The sequence below is a fragment of the Gloeophyllum trabeum genome (genome assembly GCF_000344685.1).
Source record: "Gloeophyllum trabeum ATCC 11539 unplaced genomic scaffold GLOTRscaffold_00001, whole genome shotgun sequence".
Taxonomy (NCBI): Eukaryota; Fungi; Basidiomycota; class Agaricomycetes; order Gloeophyllales; family Gloeophyllaceae; genus Gloeophyllum; species Gloeophyllum trabeum.
In genome coordinates this window covers 736,993-753,447 of record NW_006920410.1, presented here as the reverse complement: position 1 = coordinate 753,447, position 16,455 = coordinate 736,993, and the positions used below count along the sequence as shown (strand labels likewise).

Genomic DNA, 16,455 nt, shown 5'->3' with positions numbered 1-16,455 from the left:
GAAGCGCCAACTAGTCTTGAGCCCCAGCCTTCCCAAGACACAGCCGAGGTTGTCGACGCGCCATCGAGCACCCCTGGATACAATATCGGGGATGAGGAGCCGAGTACAAGTACTCCGGCAACCATCCAGGTTACGAAAGTGAAGAAAGCAGGCCGCACCGGTAAAAAGAAAGGGACAACTAAAGTCCTTGATAGTGATAATACCGCAGTCCGCTGACATTACTTATGCTTTCTATACTATTATGCCGGGGTGGAGTGACTTTGGTATACATGACAGAAGCGTGGCAGATGGGATGCTAAAGGAACACAGGATTTGTGAGCATTCTTGATAGATGCATTACAGTGTTAAGAGAAAGACGAGAGGCTTGCATGATTGTGACGACAGAGTAATCGTGCAAAATCAGAGTCCATTGATACGGCCTACCGACAGCGTATAATTGCCAGGCCGCTCGTATGCACAAACGAGAAGGTCTTCAGTGATCATCTTCAACGTGCTCGACGGAGTCAACGATTTCATTAACCAGTTCGAGCGTAACCCCAGGAATTATGCGCTCGGCGTCTGTGAATGCTCGCTGGAGAGCGCTCAATGCGACGCGTGCCTCCTGAGATTGGACCCGGGGGAAGAGCTGCAAGCAACGGTCAGTCAAGGAGGAAACATAGATTGTATAGTCGCACCGAAGCAATTGCAGGCAAAACAACGGAGTCCAACATCGTGGTATCCGGCAGCTCATCTAACCGTCGATCAGTCTGCTGAATTTCATACGGATCAACCAGGTCGCCATCGTAATCTTCGTATTCATCTGAAGGTTCTCGTCGAGGTCCAACACCATTGGGAGCAACCTCTCCATTTCCATGCCGCACCGTAGCCTGACGGTCATATTTCCTCGGGGTATTGGGTGCTGACGGGGGCAAAGGTGGAAGTTCTCCTTTGTTCGTCGCGGTAACTGTGATAGAGGAGCTATGGGAGGAAGCCTCTGAGCCAGCGCTGCGTCGAGTAGTGCCCCTGTACGATCCGCTAGAATCAGACGACCCGGCGGAGCGCCTCGTGCCATTCTGACCCATCTCCCATGTTAAAGGAGGGCCAGAAACTTGGATGGGATTCGCCTGGCCTCGTCCTATAGTTGATCCAGCATGACGGACAGTACCAAAGTCCCAGAGGTCATCGGCATCGACATCACCAGGTCTACGGACGTGTAAGTACCTGAGAGGAACGATGATGCAGGAAGATCGCAACATGACATACATGTCTTCCGGACGTATCTGCTCATCGTCGTCCACTCGCTCTCCTCCCTCGGCTTTCCATCGTTCATGACGTTCGATGAGTTCTGTGAGGTAGCTGGTTTTCTTAGCCATGCGCACAAACTTGTGCTTCAAGAGTTCACGAGCAGTCGGCCGCTAAACAAGGATGAGTGTCTCCCGTCTACGTAAGAGCTGCGGGTGACCTACGTCGCGAGGATCTCGCTGCAGACAGTAAGATACAAAATCCTTGAATGGTTTTGAGAAGTTGCCCTCCAGAGTCGGAGGAGGGTTCTTAGGGATTAAGAATAGCACCTGCAAGGGTAGGCAGAAAAGCGGAGTTATTGAACATGATCTTCTTCAGCAAGCTCGTTCGAAACCCAGCAGAATTGGGCTCCTCTGGATACATACCTTCATCGGGTGCAATTCAGCGTAGGGCGGTTCACCTCTAGCCAGTTCAATGGCTGTAATGCCCAGACTCCAGATGTCAGCCTTGTGGTCATAACCGCTTTGTTTGATAACCTCCGGCGACATCCAATAGGGTGTTCCAACGAACGTGTTCTTCTTAGCAGACAAAGTACCGGACAGCTGTCCGGAAACTCCGAAATCAGCTAGTTTAACATCACCGTTTGCAGATAGAAGGATATTCGCGGCTATGTACCACGTCACATTGTCAGAAATCGAGGAGATTACGGAGTCTGCTGCGTGTACGAACCTTTGATATCGCGATGTAATTTGCCCTCGGTGTGCAGATAGTCCAGCCCTCGAAGGAGTTCGCGAACGATGATAGCGATATACTCCTCCCTAAACACGCCCGGTTTCATCTATAAGTCAAGTCAGTATCAATTATTATCTTATAGAGAAAGCATAGATCATACCAGGTCAGAACAAGAGCCTCCTGAACAGTACCTGCCGTAGCGCTAAATATCAATACCGAAACTGCATTGGGTGATAACGGGGCACTAACTCCATGACAATCCAAAGGTGAGATCCTTTTAGGAACGATCCATGGTATCTTGAGGTAGCATGCATCAGCACCATCGGCATAACATGATAGCTGCATCTGGGAACGGGGAAGAACTTACTTAGTAACATACGGCGAGTCCAGTTGGGAGAGGATCTGGATCTCCTGCTGGATATCTTCAATCTCATCTTCCGCACTCTCGAGGTCAATGATCTTGATCGCTACAGTCTTCTGGGTACGTTTATCGTATCTGACCCGATAATATCATCGACAGTCGGAACTTCCTGACACCGTAAGACAAACCCTTTGTATACTTCTCCAAAGGATCCTTTGCCTTTGTATTGCGTCGGTCACAGATACTTCGTAGTGCGTGGAAGGAAGTGACGCACCTATCCTATCTTGCTTGATGTAGAACTCCTCTGGGTCAGAGTGACGCGCATCCTTTGACAAAGCCGGGAATCATGAGATTTACGGCAATTTAGCTGTATTATCCAAGCACGAACCATGGCTGAAAAGCGCAACTACCAGCACAATCGTCCTAATCACAGCGTGATCCGAGTCGTGTCGTATCGTAAGGGTCGTAGACAGCCCGTAACTTCCAGCTTCGACTATAAAGTCACCAAAAGAAAGGGCTTGCCTATTGCCGTGAGTTATATTATAACAAGAGCAAAGAAAGCGACGATAGCAGAAAGGATAGCCTCGACGGGAAGCAGAACTGGCTTAGGTTGGACTCCTGTCTGTGCTTTGCCACCACGGTCACCACCTCGGCAGATCCCGACCCTTTTGCCTAATGCGACGGCGTGGGAGTGCTTTTGTGGCTCGCCTAGCAATCGCCTACGCTCACAAAGCAGGGTAAGTGGCAAGTGAGATAAAGAGAGGGCCGACCAAATATCAGCAATAGCTTTTGAAAGGATTTTATATAACTTATCAGCGTCGGAGTCAAATGATTCCCTTACGTGGGTAGTTCAGGCTCTCCTGGAACTTATGCTGAGTACATTGCACCGTTGCGCCTGTTTTTTCGCTTTTTTGAGACCACCTTGTAATTTTATTGAAGCGTTTTAAAGGCTTATGTGATTCTCTATCTATTTCTTGTTGTAAGCATGCCTGGCTATCGTGGAACGAGCTAGGTCACTTTGAATAGACGCGTGGGTGTAACAGATCACGTGAGATGTGACTCGTACAGTCCACACTGACCACAGCCATTCAGAATCGTTGAATCCTTGTACCGTACAACTACCAACTTCTGCTCCATTCGTCCGCAATATCTACTCGCGGCATGCCTCCGAGGAAACGACCTGGGTCCTCTGGTTGTTCCGAAACGAAAACCAAAAAGGCAAAACAAGAGTCGCCTTTGTCCGACCATGAAGATGACATAGAGACGATCCTCATGTTAATTCAACAACAAGAAGAAAGTGAGGCGCTAGCGAAACGTATGCAGGAAGAATGGAACAACGAAGACATGTCATTTGTGCCCGGAACCAGCCGTAATGGGCATGGAAATATGGCTACAGCCTCTGGGACCCCTGAGGTTATCGTGCTGGACTCCGATGACGGGCTTTCTGAACTGCCTCCTGACACACGGCCTTCCGTCAGTGGGGGCGTGAAGGGTTTAGGAAGTCGTCTTTCTGTGAAGCTACCTATAGGATCCTCTCAAGGAAAGGGGAAGTCCAAAGGAGTACTGTCCTCGAATAATCTGGAGGCTCGTGGAGGCTCAGCAGAGTGTTGCGAATCGCAGCAGAATGGATTCGATGTGCCTCCTGACCAGGCACTATCTAAGTATCGGGACATGTTCGCGGGATCACACCGATGCTCACAGTGCTCGGCTGTTATACCATCTCCTCTTGGCTACGTTCGTGAATCCTCTCCTAGCTGTGGACTCACCTTACTCTTTGCAATATTAGGTCAGTTTCTCCCCGACGATACCGCCTCCCAGCCTTCTGCACATTCTGCATTGTGCATGTCAGTCATGTGGAAGGAACCATTGTCGAGGCTGCCTAACGCCGATCGGCTGCTCCTCTACATGCAAAGGCAAGAACAAGAATCAAGATTGCCAGGTTTTGAAATGCTGCGCCAATGTACGCGCGATTGCTCTATTTGAGACCCTCACTGCATTTGACAGAGAATACATTAACGAACGCCTCAATTCCGACGAGCGCGCGAAAGCGTCCGTAGCTAGCGGACGTTCAGCTGTCCCGTCCGTTGGCCCCGGTGGCACGGGCTATTCCATGGGAAATTACAGTTCCTCTGGAGGCCCTGGCGGCCGAGGGCGAGGGCGAGGGCGAGGACGGAAGTCAAGCAACCCCAGCAACTGGATCACCGCCAATATTACAGCTCATTGGGAGGAAACGATAGCTCGCTTCCTGCTCACGGTGACAGAATTGCTTCCTTCTCCGTACGACGAGTCGGCGCAGACATACGATCTGATACCTCATCAATCCATACGATCCCTCTCATTGCTCTCCCGATTGCCCGACTTACTCGCAGACCTCCTGCGCAATGACTCCGTGAATGACTGGATCACCCGCGTGGACGTGTATAGCGCAATGCTGGGTCTCCTGAGAAGGTTGGCAGACTGCGAGTTAACAGTGGACATCCTTATCAACCACCGTTGGGAACGTACGCGCACTTGTTGCGGTTTAGGTGATTGGATGCGACAAGACGGCCAAATTGAATGGGAGATGGAGGGCTCCCGCATAGCCGTTGCACCTCCACTTTTCGATTATTTTATCAAACTCACAAAGCAGTGTGAAGCTTTTCTGGCAGGTGCATCGCAATTGATCGAAGGTCAATCTGAGGGCAGCGATGACGGCGACACGGAAGAAACGACTGTGAAAGCCATATCTCTGTGCGGTGATATCATTGCTGCCAGAGACGACATTCAGAGGGCCATGACGATTCTCGGCAAACACTCATCGAGCCCGCCCCCTGCAAGCAGAGCAGGCCCGAAGGCAATGGACGGCAAAGGAAAGGCCCGCGACTCTGCTGTGAATATGGAAAAAGAATATTCAACTGTGTGTGAAAAGCTGGCTCTTCGACACGTTGCTCTCGGCCGCGAAGTTAACGGTACCTTGCGCTACGAACACTTCAACTATGCGCAACTGCTGCAGCAGACCAACACAGGTACGAGGAACCCGAAGGACAGACTGCACCTCGTCAAAGAGCTCGCCGTCATGGCCACTTCGCTTCCGCCAGGCATCTGGGTGCGCGTCGACGAAGTCCGGAACGACGCCATGTGAGTACCGCCATTCGAGATTATTATTCGCAAAGCTGAGGGCTCGCAGTAAGGTCATGATTGCAGGCCCTGAGGGCACCCCATACGCGGGCGGCCTCTTCGAGTTTGACTGCTTCATGCCCTTGCAATATCCCCATACGCCTCCTCTCGTCCATCTGCGCACGACTGCCGGCGGTAAAGTGGGCTTCAACCCCAATCTATATAGCACTGGTAAGGTGTGCCTGTCTCTCTTGGGGACTTGGCCCGGGCGGTGAGGGTTTCCGCAGTGCATTCCGCATCTGATTCTCCGAAATTGAATTTTGCTGCAGGCCGGAAGAGCAGTGGTCCTCGAAGTCCACGCTCCTGCAAGTGTTGGTTAGTATCCAGAGTATGATAATGGTGGACACTCCATTTTTCAACGAGTGCGTATGACCTCCGTCTCGGCCTTTCACCCAAACATACATACGGTGCTCTTTTGTAGACCCGGTTACGGGAAAGCCAACGCCAATGACAAGCGGAGCATTCAATATAACCGCAACGTCGCACTCCAGACCGTGAGGTGGGCAATGGTGGAATGGATGAACGACGAATACAAGAGCAGTATATGGGCCGTAAGTGCCGCTTTGGTCGCGGATCATAATGAATCCTGAACCCGTTCCAAGGACGTCATCGCTCACCATTTCACTATCCGACATGCAAAGATACGAAAGTGGTGCGTCTACCAAGTCGTCTGCTGTGCTAACGGTTAGTGAGCCCGATCATATTACAGCATCGAGGAGTGGGCAAAGGACGATGCACGCATGCGGAACTATGATGCGCGTAGCACTCAAACTGCCGGCACCAGCGAGCGCTCGTATCCTGGAATGCATAACGTGCGAGCGTCAGGCGGTGTGGACCTGCTGGCGCGATACGACCAGGGCATCCCGAAGCTTCGCCGTTGGCTGTCATGCAGGATGGTGGAAATTGAATGCATCGAGTAATACAGGGTTAAATTAATCTACATTGTCCCTTGTGTAATTAGTATCAACCCTGCGTCCTGGCATAAAGGCGTTATCGACCACAGCAGCATCGACCCTTGGATCATTCGTGGAAAGAAACTGGTCTTGGAAAGAGGTGAAGATTGAAGACTTGTTTTTACAAAGCATGATCGCGGAGTCATTTTTCATCTTTCCTTTACTGGAACTTGCGGTGCTCCTGTTTCGTCGCCACAAGATAAGTACGTCAAACCCAGTTGAAATGTAATCAACGGAGGACGCACCGGCGTATGCGTCGTCTCGTGGTCGACGTGCACAAATGCCCTTTCCACCCCCGGCAGCACCTCGATCTTGTCCTGGAGCTGCTGGCTGATATCGTGCGCCTTCCACAGCGGCGTATTCGCGCTCATCACCACGTCAACCTCGACGAAGTAATCCTGCGAAGATCAGTGTCAATAAACCAACACCCACACTTCCGAATAAACTTTTACACACCGGTCCGCTCTATACTCCCCCGAGGTCAGTAGACGCAGAAAGGACAAGGACGCGGCACGTACATGATACGCCCGCACCGTGTCAATCTTCTCGATCTCGTCACTGAAGGTCATCGCCTTGTAGATCACGAGCTGCAGGAAGTCGTGCGGGGCGGATTTGCCCGCGAGCAGCTCGAACTCTTTGTAGATCGTGCGGCCCCAGAGGACGATCACGCCTGTTGCGATCTACGGCGGCGGGTGGGGTGAGTCTCGGCTGTGTGAGACGGGGGTGGGGCTTACAATAATGGCGCCCATCGGGTCAAGGACTGACGAAGCAGCCGTTAAAGCGCCGTACTCGGAAAGGGTATAGGTGGAAGCACGTACACCACCTGAGCTTACTCCCTCCCGCAGACATGAGCAGACCTGCGCGACGCAGTGAGCTACCATACACAAGCGACACACCCGATCACCCACCGAACCCGTTGACGAACAGATCGTTCCGGTGGTCCTCCCACAGGACGTGCACCTGGCTCGAGCTGCGGCGCAGCGTGTGGCAGTACACAAACAGCGCGAACTTCACCGCTATATGTATTTTCCAATCCTGTTGCATCAAAATAGGGGAAGGGGGAGGCGGGAGGGGGAGGACGCACCGAGCGCGGCTGCGACGGCGACGATCGAGGGGACGTGGAAGGCCTTGAGGTCGTCGCTGCTGTTGTGCGTGACGATGGACTGGACGGACTGGACGATGACGACGAGGTTGACGGAGCCCATCCTGGGGACCGTAGCGAATATGCTTTGTTCAGTACCTGCTGCATGTCAGGGCTCTGGGGTGGTTGCTTACAGGAATCCTATCACGCACTCGAGTCAGGGGCCAGGCATGAGACAGCGACGCTGCAACGCACCGTAGACGATGTTGCCGATAGTTTGGAGGCGCGCTCCGCCCACGGGCCATTTGTTGAGGTCCATGCGGCTGGCTTTCCAGTGGGCCCAGAGAAGGAGGACGTTGCTTCCGATGTCGAAGACCGAGTCGATACCGGTGGCCAGGAGGGACAGGGAGGCGGAGGAGATGGCCGCATATACTGGGCGCATGAGCGGTCAGATGGTGGCGACATGTAGAGGGATGATAGAGAGACTGACGTTGGAGTACGCAGAGACTGAGATTGGCTAGCAGACTCGCCCAGACGGCGATTTTGACCTGTAAGGAGCAGTGAGCCCTGTAGGGTTTGCACAGGCCCCCTCAAAGACACACCGGGAGCCGATTCGCAGCCTCCTCGTCCTCCGCCTGGCGCGTATGCTCATCCATCGGCTTCAGCAGCGCCATAATCAACTAGCTGCCCCCATCCGAGTGAGTCCCCGACAGTCATACATAAGGGGGGAATCACGCACGTCATTCTGCTGGCGCTGGTACTTTTCGAGGTGGCGGCCCTTGCGGCGGTTGCGCAGCTGGGAGAGCTGGTCCTCGTTGAGGAGGCCCTTGCGGAAGTCGAAGGGGTCGCGGTGGGCCATGTCGGGGGCGGCGAGGATGCTCTCGATGTCGCGGGTGCGCGCGGAGAGGCCGTCGCTGGATTGCTGCGGTAGAATGGTTGACTGGGGAGGTGCGGATAACAAATGTGATTGACACTAACCACGGGGAGGGCGGAGGAGGTAGCGACGGTGCTAACGCCGGGTCGTTTCGAGTCTAGGGACTCCCTTGGACCGACCATGACGGTGAGGCTGGAATCTTGGGCTGGTAGATCTGGTCCGGAGCAGTGGTAAGACGCAAGCTGGCTTCGATTGCCTGACAATGCTGTGCGGCTGATGCGGTTCTTATAAACAGGCAGAGGTGGTTACAGGCAGAGGAGGTTACAGGCAGAGGAGGTTACAGGCAGAGGAGGTTACAGGCAGAGGAGGTTACAGGCAGGTCTCAAGTTCAAGATTTTAGGTGTACAGTGCAGGTGGGTCGGTGCCACCCGTGGAGGTGACCGTCGCCACTCGTACGAAGTCCGCAGTCTCCGCGGCGTCCGCGCAGCTTCTGACCGTCCGCCCACCATGGCCCTCAGCAGCGACACCAACTCCCTCCTCCTCGTCCTCTTCATCTTCTCGCTCCTACTGTAAGCCCGCCCGCCCGTCTCTGCTCTGTACACCCATCTCACGTCTCACGCTCAAAGGTTCTGCGCCATCGGCTGGTGCATCCTCTCCTCGTGCATGGGCAAGCCGGTCCTCGACTTCTTCTCGGAAGTATGGCGCGCGGCGGTGTCGCCTGCGAGGGACGGGCGGGAGGGTTACCGGCCTATGAGGAGGACGGGCAGGGCGGATGGGGAGATGTGGGAGATGGAATACAGGAGCAGACTTGGGTGATCACTGCACTATGAGTTGAAGGTCGGGCTGTATATGTTCCTCTATCAGGTTCAGAGCATTTAACTGTACGGTCCGTGGCTCGCTCACTATTGCGGTACTCCTGTCAGAGAAGCTAGTGGGTGCGACGGTATTTGGCGGCATCTCAAGCTTTCTGCAGCCTACATGAATACGCGGGTATCCGCCTTCACACGGACCGATGGTGTAGTTGGTTATCACGCCTGTCTAACACTTCATGTGGTCACAGGCGGTCCTCAGTTCGAGTCTGGGTCGGTTCACTTTTGCCATGTCTTTCGGTGGATGATTAGCATACGTAGAACTCATGCCGCTCTGTAAGGATTGAGGTAGTGATCCCTACGTACAGTACGAGCTTCTAGGGTCATTCAGGCGTGAAGGTTCGCTTCATGAATTCATTTCTTTATGAGGACTGTATCAACTCAACCACCTCCTCCGCGGCACCCCACGAGCTCTGATACCCCGCCGGCCCAAACCCATACGCATGCACGACCCTCACCCTCCCCACCTCCCCAAGCTCCGCCCTCTTCGGCACCAGCCCTCCCCCTCTCTCCTCCTCCGGGGGCACCTCCACCCACTCCGCCTCGACCCTCGCCCCGCCCTCCCTCGCCGGCCGCAGCCCGACGCCGTGGTACAGCACCTGCACCCCGGGGCCGCGCAGCGCGGGCGCGAGCTCTGCGCACCGCGCGAGGATGCCCTGCGCGGTCGGGACGGAGAGCGAGGTGTCCCAGTTGTGCGGCTGGAAGGTGCCGCCGAGGAGGACGGTCCCCGCGGGGGAGGGGCGCGGGATGAGGTAGGTTGCGTGGCCCGTGGAGGTGGTGGGGTCGAGGTCTGCATGGCAGGGGGAAGAGGGGTTAGAGGGGGGGAGGGCAGGGGGACAGGAGGGGGCTGACGCGCCTGAGACGACTTCGACGCATTCGGTGACGCCGGGGGCGGAGACTACGGTCGTCTGCCCGCGGATGGGGTAGCACTTGGTGTCCTCCACGCCGATCAGCGAGCGCGCGCCTGTGCAATGCCACGTTCAGCGCGCCGAGAGATGAATGGAATGCAACCATACCCATCCCGGTGGCGTTAACCACAATACAGCCGGGCCCGCCGATGAGCGCGGCCTCGTACACGCTCTCGAGCGCGCGGCGCACGAAGCGGACGCCGCGCGCGGAGAGCTCGGAGTGGAGCCAGGGGAGGTAGACGAGCGGGTTGAGGCTGACGGTGGTGAATGTGATGCCGGCTTGCATGTTCAGCGGGAGGGGGGCGGTGGAGGGCATCACGCGGAACTGGGTTATATCATATTATGAGGGTAGTGCGGGTGATATGGACAGGGAGGGGGACGTACGTCCCGGCAGATGTCTTTGTACCAGATTTTGTCGAGTTCTTTGGGGTCGGCGAAGTACGCGCGGGTTGGGAGTTCCTGCGCCAGTTTGGTTGAATGGCCGCTACAGAGTGGTATCAGGAAGTACCTTGGTCAGACCGGTGGGGATCATGTCCCACAGCTTCTGGCTACATCAATAGTTATGTGGTTGGCCTCCAATGAATGAAGCTCAATGAACGAACGCACAAAGTCCGGCTCTCCCACTTGTACTTCCGCTCGTCATAATCCCCTATCGGGGACCAATTCGCACCCTAGCAAGTACGCCTATCATTGAGTCGATGCTTCGCAGCACTCGGTGAGCGACGATACAGACAGCCCAGGGACTCGCCCACGCCTGCGAGTGCATGTCATCTAGCGTGTCCCGCGCGACGACGGTGACATTGTACGGGTTGGCGGGGAGGGAGGTGAGGACGTGCGCGACGGTCAGGCCGATGACGCCGGATCCGATGATGACGATGGTTTTGCGAGGGGGGTCAGAGGAGGCCATCGTCGAGGGGGTTGGGTAGCTGGGAGTGTTATCGCCAGTCTGACTTTGCGGCGGTCCGGACAAGCGCCTTGAGTGATCGTGGCGGCCACGTGCAGGATTGTGCCATTGACGGAGGGCGCCTGTTTCGCGGTGGCACACTGTTGTAAACAGTGAACGAGATCACCAATGAAACCCTCGCCGGTGAGTGATTGTGGCAGTCTGCAGACAAGACCACCGCTCACAGCACCCGCCCCAGCTCCCCGACCTCCCCGACTGGCTCTGCCGCAACCACGTCCAGCGCATGCCGTCTACCCTCAAGGAGCAATACCGCCAGCAGATCGAGAACGAAATCCGCCCGCTCGAAAGCAGGCTCCTCCGCCTCCGCGCCGACATCAACGCGCTCGCCCCCGTCTCCTGCCTCCCCGTCGAGCTCCTCTCCCGCATCTTCCAGCTCGTCGTCGACTGGGAGCTCGACGATGTCCAGACCAACGACGAGCAGGTCCTCCGCAGGCGCCTCGGCCAGCACGCCCGCAAGGACCGCTACCGCCTCCAGTGGATCAGCATCTGCCATGTCTGCCGCGCCTGGCGCACCGTCGCCCTCACCTGCGCCGTCCTCTGGCGCCGCCCCTTCTTCTTCAACGCCGAACTCACCAAGCTCATGCTCGCCCGCTCCCGCGACGCCGAGCTCGACATCCTCGCCTGCTCCTACCACGGCTCCCTCACCCACACCGACACCCAGGCCCTGCGCCTCGTCGCCCCGCACATGCGCCGCGTCCGCAAGGTCGACATCGTCCTCTCCGACGTTGGCCTGCACGAGTTTCTCAACGGCGCGATCGACGTCCCCGCGCCGCGCCTGCGCTACTTGTCCCTGCAGTCCTTCCACAGCTTCCGCATCTCCGCGCGCAACCTCACCCTCCGCCTCCCCTCCGACATCTTCCAATCCAACGCCCCGAACCTGCGCACGCTCCGCCTCCGCGGGTGGGGCGTCGACTGGGACTCGCCGCTGCTCACCATGCTCACCCACCTCGAGCTCCAGAGCGTGCCCGCGCGCTGGCGCGCCACCGTCGACGAGATCGTCTCCGCGCTCGCCCGCCTGCCCTCACTCGAGCGCCTGGGCCTCGCCAGCGCGACGCGCGCGTCCGCCGACTCCGAGGCCCCGGGCGCGCCGCCCGCCGCGCTCCCGCGCCTCGCGAAGCTCATGCTGCGCGACGAGATCGGCGTGTGCCTCGCGCTGCTCGAGCGCCTCGCCGTCCCGCCGGGCATCCCGCTCTCCATCTCGTGCGTCTGGACGCCGGGCACGTCGCAGACCGTCGCGCGGCTCATGCAGGCCGTCGTGCGCCACTTCTCCGCCGACGGCGCGCGGCGCCCGCCGCTGCACACGGTGCACCTGTGGCTGCTCGAGGGGAAGGTCGGGCAGCTCAAGGCGTGGCGCGCGCGGGGGGCGGAGGCGGGCGAGGACGCGCCGGATACGGGCGCGCCGGCGGATCTGGCGGTGACGTTCCAGCGCGTGGTGGACCTGATGGAGTGCGGGATGCACCAGCTGCCGCTCGCGGCCGTGCGCAAGTTCACGCTCGTGGGCCTGCAGGACCCGCGCCGCCAGGAGATCTGGCCCGAGGAGGCGGAGGAGGCGGACGGGCGGCTCGACGAGGGGTGGGGCGTGCTCCTCACGTCGCTCACGGGCCTGCGCACGTTCGAGGTCGTCGGGACGGCCGTGCGGATGGAGGAGGTGTTCGAGAGCCTGCGCGGGTTCGTGCGCGGCGCGGAGGGGCTCCGGCGCGAGGACGACGAGCGCGTCGTCCTGCCCTGCCTGCAGCGCGTCGGCGTGAGCTTCGCGGTGATCGGGCACCGCGACTTTGCGTGCCTCCTGCGGATGTGCGAGGAAAGGAGGGAGCGCGGCGCGCCGCTGCGCGAGCTTGTCGTGCACCAGTGCGCGACGAAGGGGTGGGATATGCGCCTGGCGCAGGCGGAGGAGGTCGAGTGGGACGGGTGCCCGCTCACGGTCGACCAGGCGTTCTCGCGGTTTTATGAGGTGAAGGAGTGGGATTATCATCCGGTGTCGAGGCTGCATGAGGATTTTTTGGAGAATTGGTAGGCGAGGGTGAGTCGCTGTTTGCTATCCTCGGGAGCACAGTCTAACGACTCTGACAGGCAGGCCACTTAGATCATGATATCATGACATGTTGTACAAGCTCTCGGTGTGTAATATATTGTACATTATGTGACCGGCACTTTCAATAAGTTATGGTATAAGTGGTCCCTCCATCTCGTCCGGCGAGGTTGTCTTGGTATTATGCGCCCGCGCTAACTCATGTTCCAGGCCCCTGCACTTGCATTCACGCCCATAAAGTAAGCTTGCGGAACTCTACGCCGCCTGTTCCCGTTGGATTGACAACAAACAGGGCACCCAGTCGCGTCGCTGAATCTGATTATCAGAAGAATGGACAAAAGCCCAGCGTATGGAAGACCCACCGTGCTCGAACCCGCTCTCGCTGCACGGCGCGATCGCCAGGCCCGCAGCGGCGAGCGCGTTCACGACCTGCCCGTACGTCCCGCTGAACAGCGCCGCGCCGCGCCCCATGTCCGGCGCGCCGAACGACGACTGTCGGCGCTGATGGTCGACGTTGAGCCGGCGCCCCGCCTCCGCGAGCGGGTCCGCCTTCTGCTCGGCCGGCGTGTCCATCCCCGCGTCGAGCACCGCGCTCGCGATGACCTTGCGCAGCTTCAGCAGCCTGCTGCGCGACGTCTTCTTCGCGGGGAGCGACGGGAAGGGGATGCCGCCCGCGCCCTTTGAGGGCCACGCGGGGAAGTGGATGTACAGCCCGCCCGAGGCGTCGTCGGCGGTGGGCGAGAGGTCGAGCGAGGAGGAGGTGGAGAGGTAGGAGAGCCGGTTGTGCGTGAATTGTGGCGGGATGGGTTTGCGCTGGTGCTGGGAGCGAGATTTGCTGCTGGCGCTGCCGTGCCGGAAGGTGACGTTGGAGAATTCGACAAGGTAGGGGACGCCGTCGGGGGTGAAGCGGATCTCGGGGGCCATGCCTGTGGTCCCGGTGGAGGAGTTGAGGGAGGAAGTGGGTAACGCTGCCGACCCCGGCTGGGTTAGGCTGGGGTGTATATGGTGTGGACGGGCGGGTGGCTCATGGCTGGTACGGGTGCGTAGACGGCGTTGTCCGAACGTTGGGCGGAAAGTGTGGCCGGCAAAGGGGGGGTGGGTGCACGCGCGGGGCACGTTGTTGCGGTGCGTTGGTGAAGCGAGGCGCGCACTCTCAGTGTGATGGTCATGTTAGCCGTTCTCTGAAAACTGTAGTGAAGCGAACCGATAACTTGGGCGTAGGTCCCTATGTACGCCGAGGAAGGGGGATGTGACGGGAGCCGCGACGTTGGGACAAGAAGGCAGTATCGGTGAACCCTGAGACTTGTGATCAACGTTTAATGCTGCCGTTCAGACGGGATTTGCTAGGAACGTGTCGAAGTTATCACAGAGGATGCGTTCCGCTATTAAATATTAAATATCGAAGAACGGCTGGGATGCGCGGATCCATGCCTCGGCGATCCCTGGATGATGAATGACTGCAGTCCTTTCACCTTTCGCCATCATCTGCACGCCGTTCAGGAAACTCGTGGTGGACGCCTGTCGGGGTTGGTGGCCTCGTGAAAATGGGGCAGCCACCCCCGCGCTACTGGCCTGAGGGGTGTCGAGTTCAAGGCGATATTCATCCCGTCACCGATGAAGTTGCTGAACAAGGCAGCTCCGTATTCATGTTGGGGGTTCGGCAGCATCCACTAGGGTTGGCGTTGGTGAGTAGTTTAGCTGGTCTGAGAGTTCATCGTTATATCACCCTTGTCAGAAGGTCCGATATCGCAGAGGCAGGCAGAGAGTCACCATGGAAGTCCACCTCTGGAAACATACACCTGTCGGCCGCTTGGCGCATGCAGCGGGAGACTAGACTGCACGAGACGAAGCCAGGGGTAGTCGACGACTCAGAAGCTTTCCCAGGCTTAAGTTCGGCGTTGCAAAAGTTATAGTGAGCACCGCGATAACAGGCCGCTGCTCCTTTCTAGCAGTGAGCAATCAAAACCATGGCTAAGAGATGAGTGCTCCGAGCAGCGGCCAGGAGATGACGAATGTCATTGGTGCATAGGCGAGGGACCTCGCTTGCGCCCGCCGGCTGAGGGATTGTCGAATCAGACTTCGGCAGAACGCAGAAACGAGGACCGTAAATCAGCGGTCGTGGATCCTGGAGGACAGCGTGGAGGAACGGTGTCTCTATCGGGATTCGGCCGTATAGGCGCAGGCAAGTAAGTGTCCCTTGCTTTGTCTCGGACTCGGGTGAAAGCTGCAGACGAAGAGGCACTTCCGACGCCAATCTCCTACTTGCTGTACAGCTGCCTAGTGGAGAGACGGGGCACGGGGCGGATACATCTCGCGATAGCAAGGTTCAAGGCATGTTGGAGTAGGACCATTCGTAACCAGTTGGTGGAACTTGCTGCCACAATGGTTGTATGACTGGGAGTGGGGTCCAGTTCGCCCATCTCTCGCGCTGATCTTGCAGATCCGCTACGGCTTTTGGAAGTTGGCCTATATCGATGGTGAGTGTCGATGACCCGGGACGGACCAACAAGTCACAAGGGGTGAGCTCGGGAATTGAGAAACTTGAAATACGGGAGAAGGGTGTTATGTCCGGACCATAGACTTCAATACAATATTGATCAGTGACTTTGAAGAGCCCGGAGAAGGCTGGGTAAACTTGAAGCAAGTGAAATGATGCGGGTTATGGCGCGTCTGCGATGAGCAGATACCATGACGACTTGTTGAGATTACACGTTTATACCCGGACTCTGCAACTCCACATCCGTGCAGATCCTGGTTGCGGCGGCTGATGAGATAGCAGTGGTTTGATGGCCGGTTATCGAGAATCGGACGGGACATCGGACATCTTCAAGCAGCGAGCCTGGGAGTGCCTGCACCCGGAGCCAAGGGCCAACAGCAACACTAGACCAACGGAGAGAGAGCTATTTGGCGGAAACAGCGAGCGAATACGTACAAAGGCAATTCTTCTGATGAACGTGACCCTGCTGGGACTGAATGGGTGGGCTCAAGCAGCGAGAAGCTGCCTTTCATACAACACGTTCATGATCATATCCTGGAAGCATTTAGATAGGAAACTCTACAGGACAGGAATATAATCGCAAGGGATCCTTTTGACACGACTAGACTTGTAAGTAGGATCTCTCGAGCGATTTGTTCGGAGACAAATAATCGAGTGACGTCGAAATTAATGACGTTTGCCCAAAGTGGATTTCGGCCAGAAAGAGAGTAACTCTTCGAATCCAGGATCAGCTACTTGCACGATCCTCGGGAGAATGCAGCGACATAGGACATGACGCACCGGGATGTGAAAGGCTGTGAAAGGCTGTGA

At 57.1% G+C, this 16,455-nt stretch overlaps 8 protein-coding genes and 1 non-coding gene across 9 annotated transcripts; 5 read left to right on the top strand and 4 right to left on the bottom strand.

Annotated features, from left to right (window-relative positions):
• Positions 1–472: 472 nt before the first annotated feature.
• On the bottom strand, positions 473–2,631 carry GLOTRDRAFT_30066 (uncharacterized protein; the record flags this gene model as incomplete). The annotated part of the gene is made up of 11 exons (XM_007861982.1): positions 473–625; positions 675–1,182; positions 1,243–1,394; positions 1,446–1,550; positions 1,647–1,888; positions 1,951–2,059; positions 2,114–2,144; positions 2,203–2,250; positions 2,321–2,449; positions 2,503–2,533; positions 2,589–2,631. Coding segments are annotated over 11 exons (1,551 nt in total), but the record flags the coding sequence as incomplete, so codon positions are not given.
• Positions 2,632–3,475: 844 nt separating this feature from the next.
• On the top strand, positions 3,476–6,390 carry GLOTRDRAFT_134907 (uncharacterized protein; the record flags this gene model as incomplete). The annotated part of the gene is made up of 8 exons (XM_007862443.1): positions 3,476–4,048; positions 4,101–4,158; positions 4,228–5,431; positions 5,481–5,681; positions 5,740–5,832; positions 5,892–6,021; positions 6,073–6,122; positions 6,180–6,390. The coding sequence occupies 8 exons, from the start codon at positions 3,476–3,478 to the stop codon at positions 6,388–6,390; spliced, it is 2,520 nt and encodes an 839-aa protein (XP_007860634.1).
• GLOTRDRAFT_112900 (CDF-like metal transporter) lies at positions 5,647–8,363 on the bottom strand (the record flags this gene model as incomplete). The annotated part of the gene is made up of 17 exons (XM_007862442.1): positions 5,647–5,681; positions 5,740–5,832; positions 5,892–6,021; positions 6,073–6,122; positions 6,180–6,604; positions 6,669–6,821; positions 6,880–6,888; positions 6,942–7,103; positions 7,158–7,183; positions 7,242–7,280; positions 7,332–7,439; positions 7,508–7,629; positions 7,699–7,705; positions 7,760–7,936; positions 7,995–8,052; positions 8,107–8,184; positions 8,244–8,363. The coding sequence occupies 13 exons, from the start codon at positions 8,361–8,363 to the stop codon at positions 6,584–6,586; spliced, it is 1,080 nt and encodes a 359-aa protein (XP_007860633.1). The 3' UTR covers positions 5,647–5,681; positions 5,740–5,832; positions 5,892–6,021; positions 6,073–6,122; positions 6,180–6,583.
• A 370-nt stretch (positions 8,364–8,733) lies between these two features.
• On the top strand, positions 8,734–9,377 carry GLOTRDRAFT_112899 (uncharacterized protein). The gene is made up of 2 exons (XM_007862441.1): positions 8,734–8,947; positions 9,005–9,377. The coding sequence occupies exons 1-2, from the start codon at positions 8,886–8,888 to the stop codon at positions 9,192–9,194; spliced, it is 252 nt and encodes an 83-aa protein (XP_007860632.1). The 5' UTR covers positions 8,734–8,885; the 3' UTR covers positions 9,195–9,377.
• Positions 9,378–9,384: 7 nt separating this feature from the next.
• GLOTRDRAFT_t20 lies at positions 9,385–9,469 on the top strand. The gene has a single exon. It is a non-coding gene; the product is annotated as a tRNA-Val (tRNA).
• Positions 9,470–9,515: 46 nt separating this feature from the next.
• On the bottom strand, positions 9,516–11,062 carry GLOTRDRAFT_67555 (FAD dependent oxidoreductase; the record flags this gene model as incomplete). Its single annotated transcript, XM_007862440.1, has 6 exons — positions 9,516–10,037; positions 10,086–10,211; positions 10,264–10,480; positions 10,540–10,639; positions 10,762–10,826; positions 10,889–11,062. The coding sequence occupies 6 exons, from the start codon at positions 11,060–11,062 to the stop codon at positions 9,610–9,612; spliced, it is 1,110 nt and encodes a 369-aa protein (XP_007860631.1). The 3' UTR covers positions 9,516–9,609.
• A 235-nt stretch (positions 11,063–11,297) lies between these two features.
• Positions 11,298–13,448, top strand: GLOTRDRAFT_134903 (uncharacterized protein). The gene is made up of 3 exons (XM_007862439.1): positions 11,298–13,139; positions 13,190–13,285; positions 13,359–13,448. The coding sequence occupies exon 1, from the start codon at positions 11,343–11,345 to the stop codon at positions 13,131–13,133; it is 1,791 nt and encodes a 596-aa protein (XP_007860630.1). The 5' UTR covers positions 11,298–11,342; the 3' UTR covers positions 13,134–13,139; positions 13,190–13,285; positions 13,359–13,448.
• Positions 13,375–14,072, bottom strand: GLOTRDRAFT_123917 (uncharacterized protein; the record flags this gene model as incomplete). Its single annotated transcript, XM_007862438.1, has 2 exons — positions 13,375–13,457; positions 13,511–14,072. The coding sequence occupies 2 exons, from the start codon at positions 14,070–14,072 to the stop codon at positions 13,375–13,377; spliced, it is 645 nt and encodes a 214-aa protein (XP_007860629.1).
• Positions 14,073–14,692: 620 nt separating this feature from the next.
• On the top strand, positions 14,693–15,781 carry GLOTRDRAFT_89749 (uncharacterized protein; the record flags this gene model as incomplete). The annotated part of the gene is made up of 4 exons (XM_007862437.1): positions 14,693–15,054; positions 15,080–15,334; positions 15,510–15,625; positions 15,750–15,781. The coding sequence occupies 4 exons, from the start codon at positions 14,693–14,695 to the stop codon at positions 15,779–15,781; spliced, it is 765 nt and encodes a 254-aa protein (XP_007860628.1).
• Between the last annotated feature and the right edge of the window lie 674 nt (positions 15,782–16,455).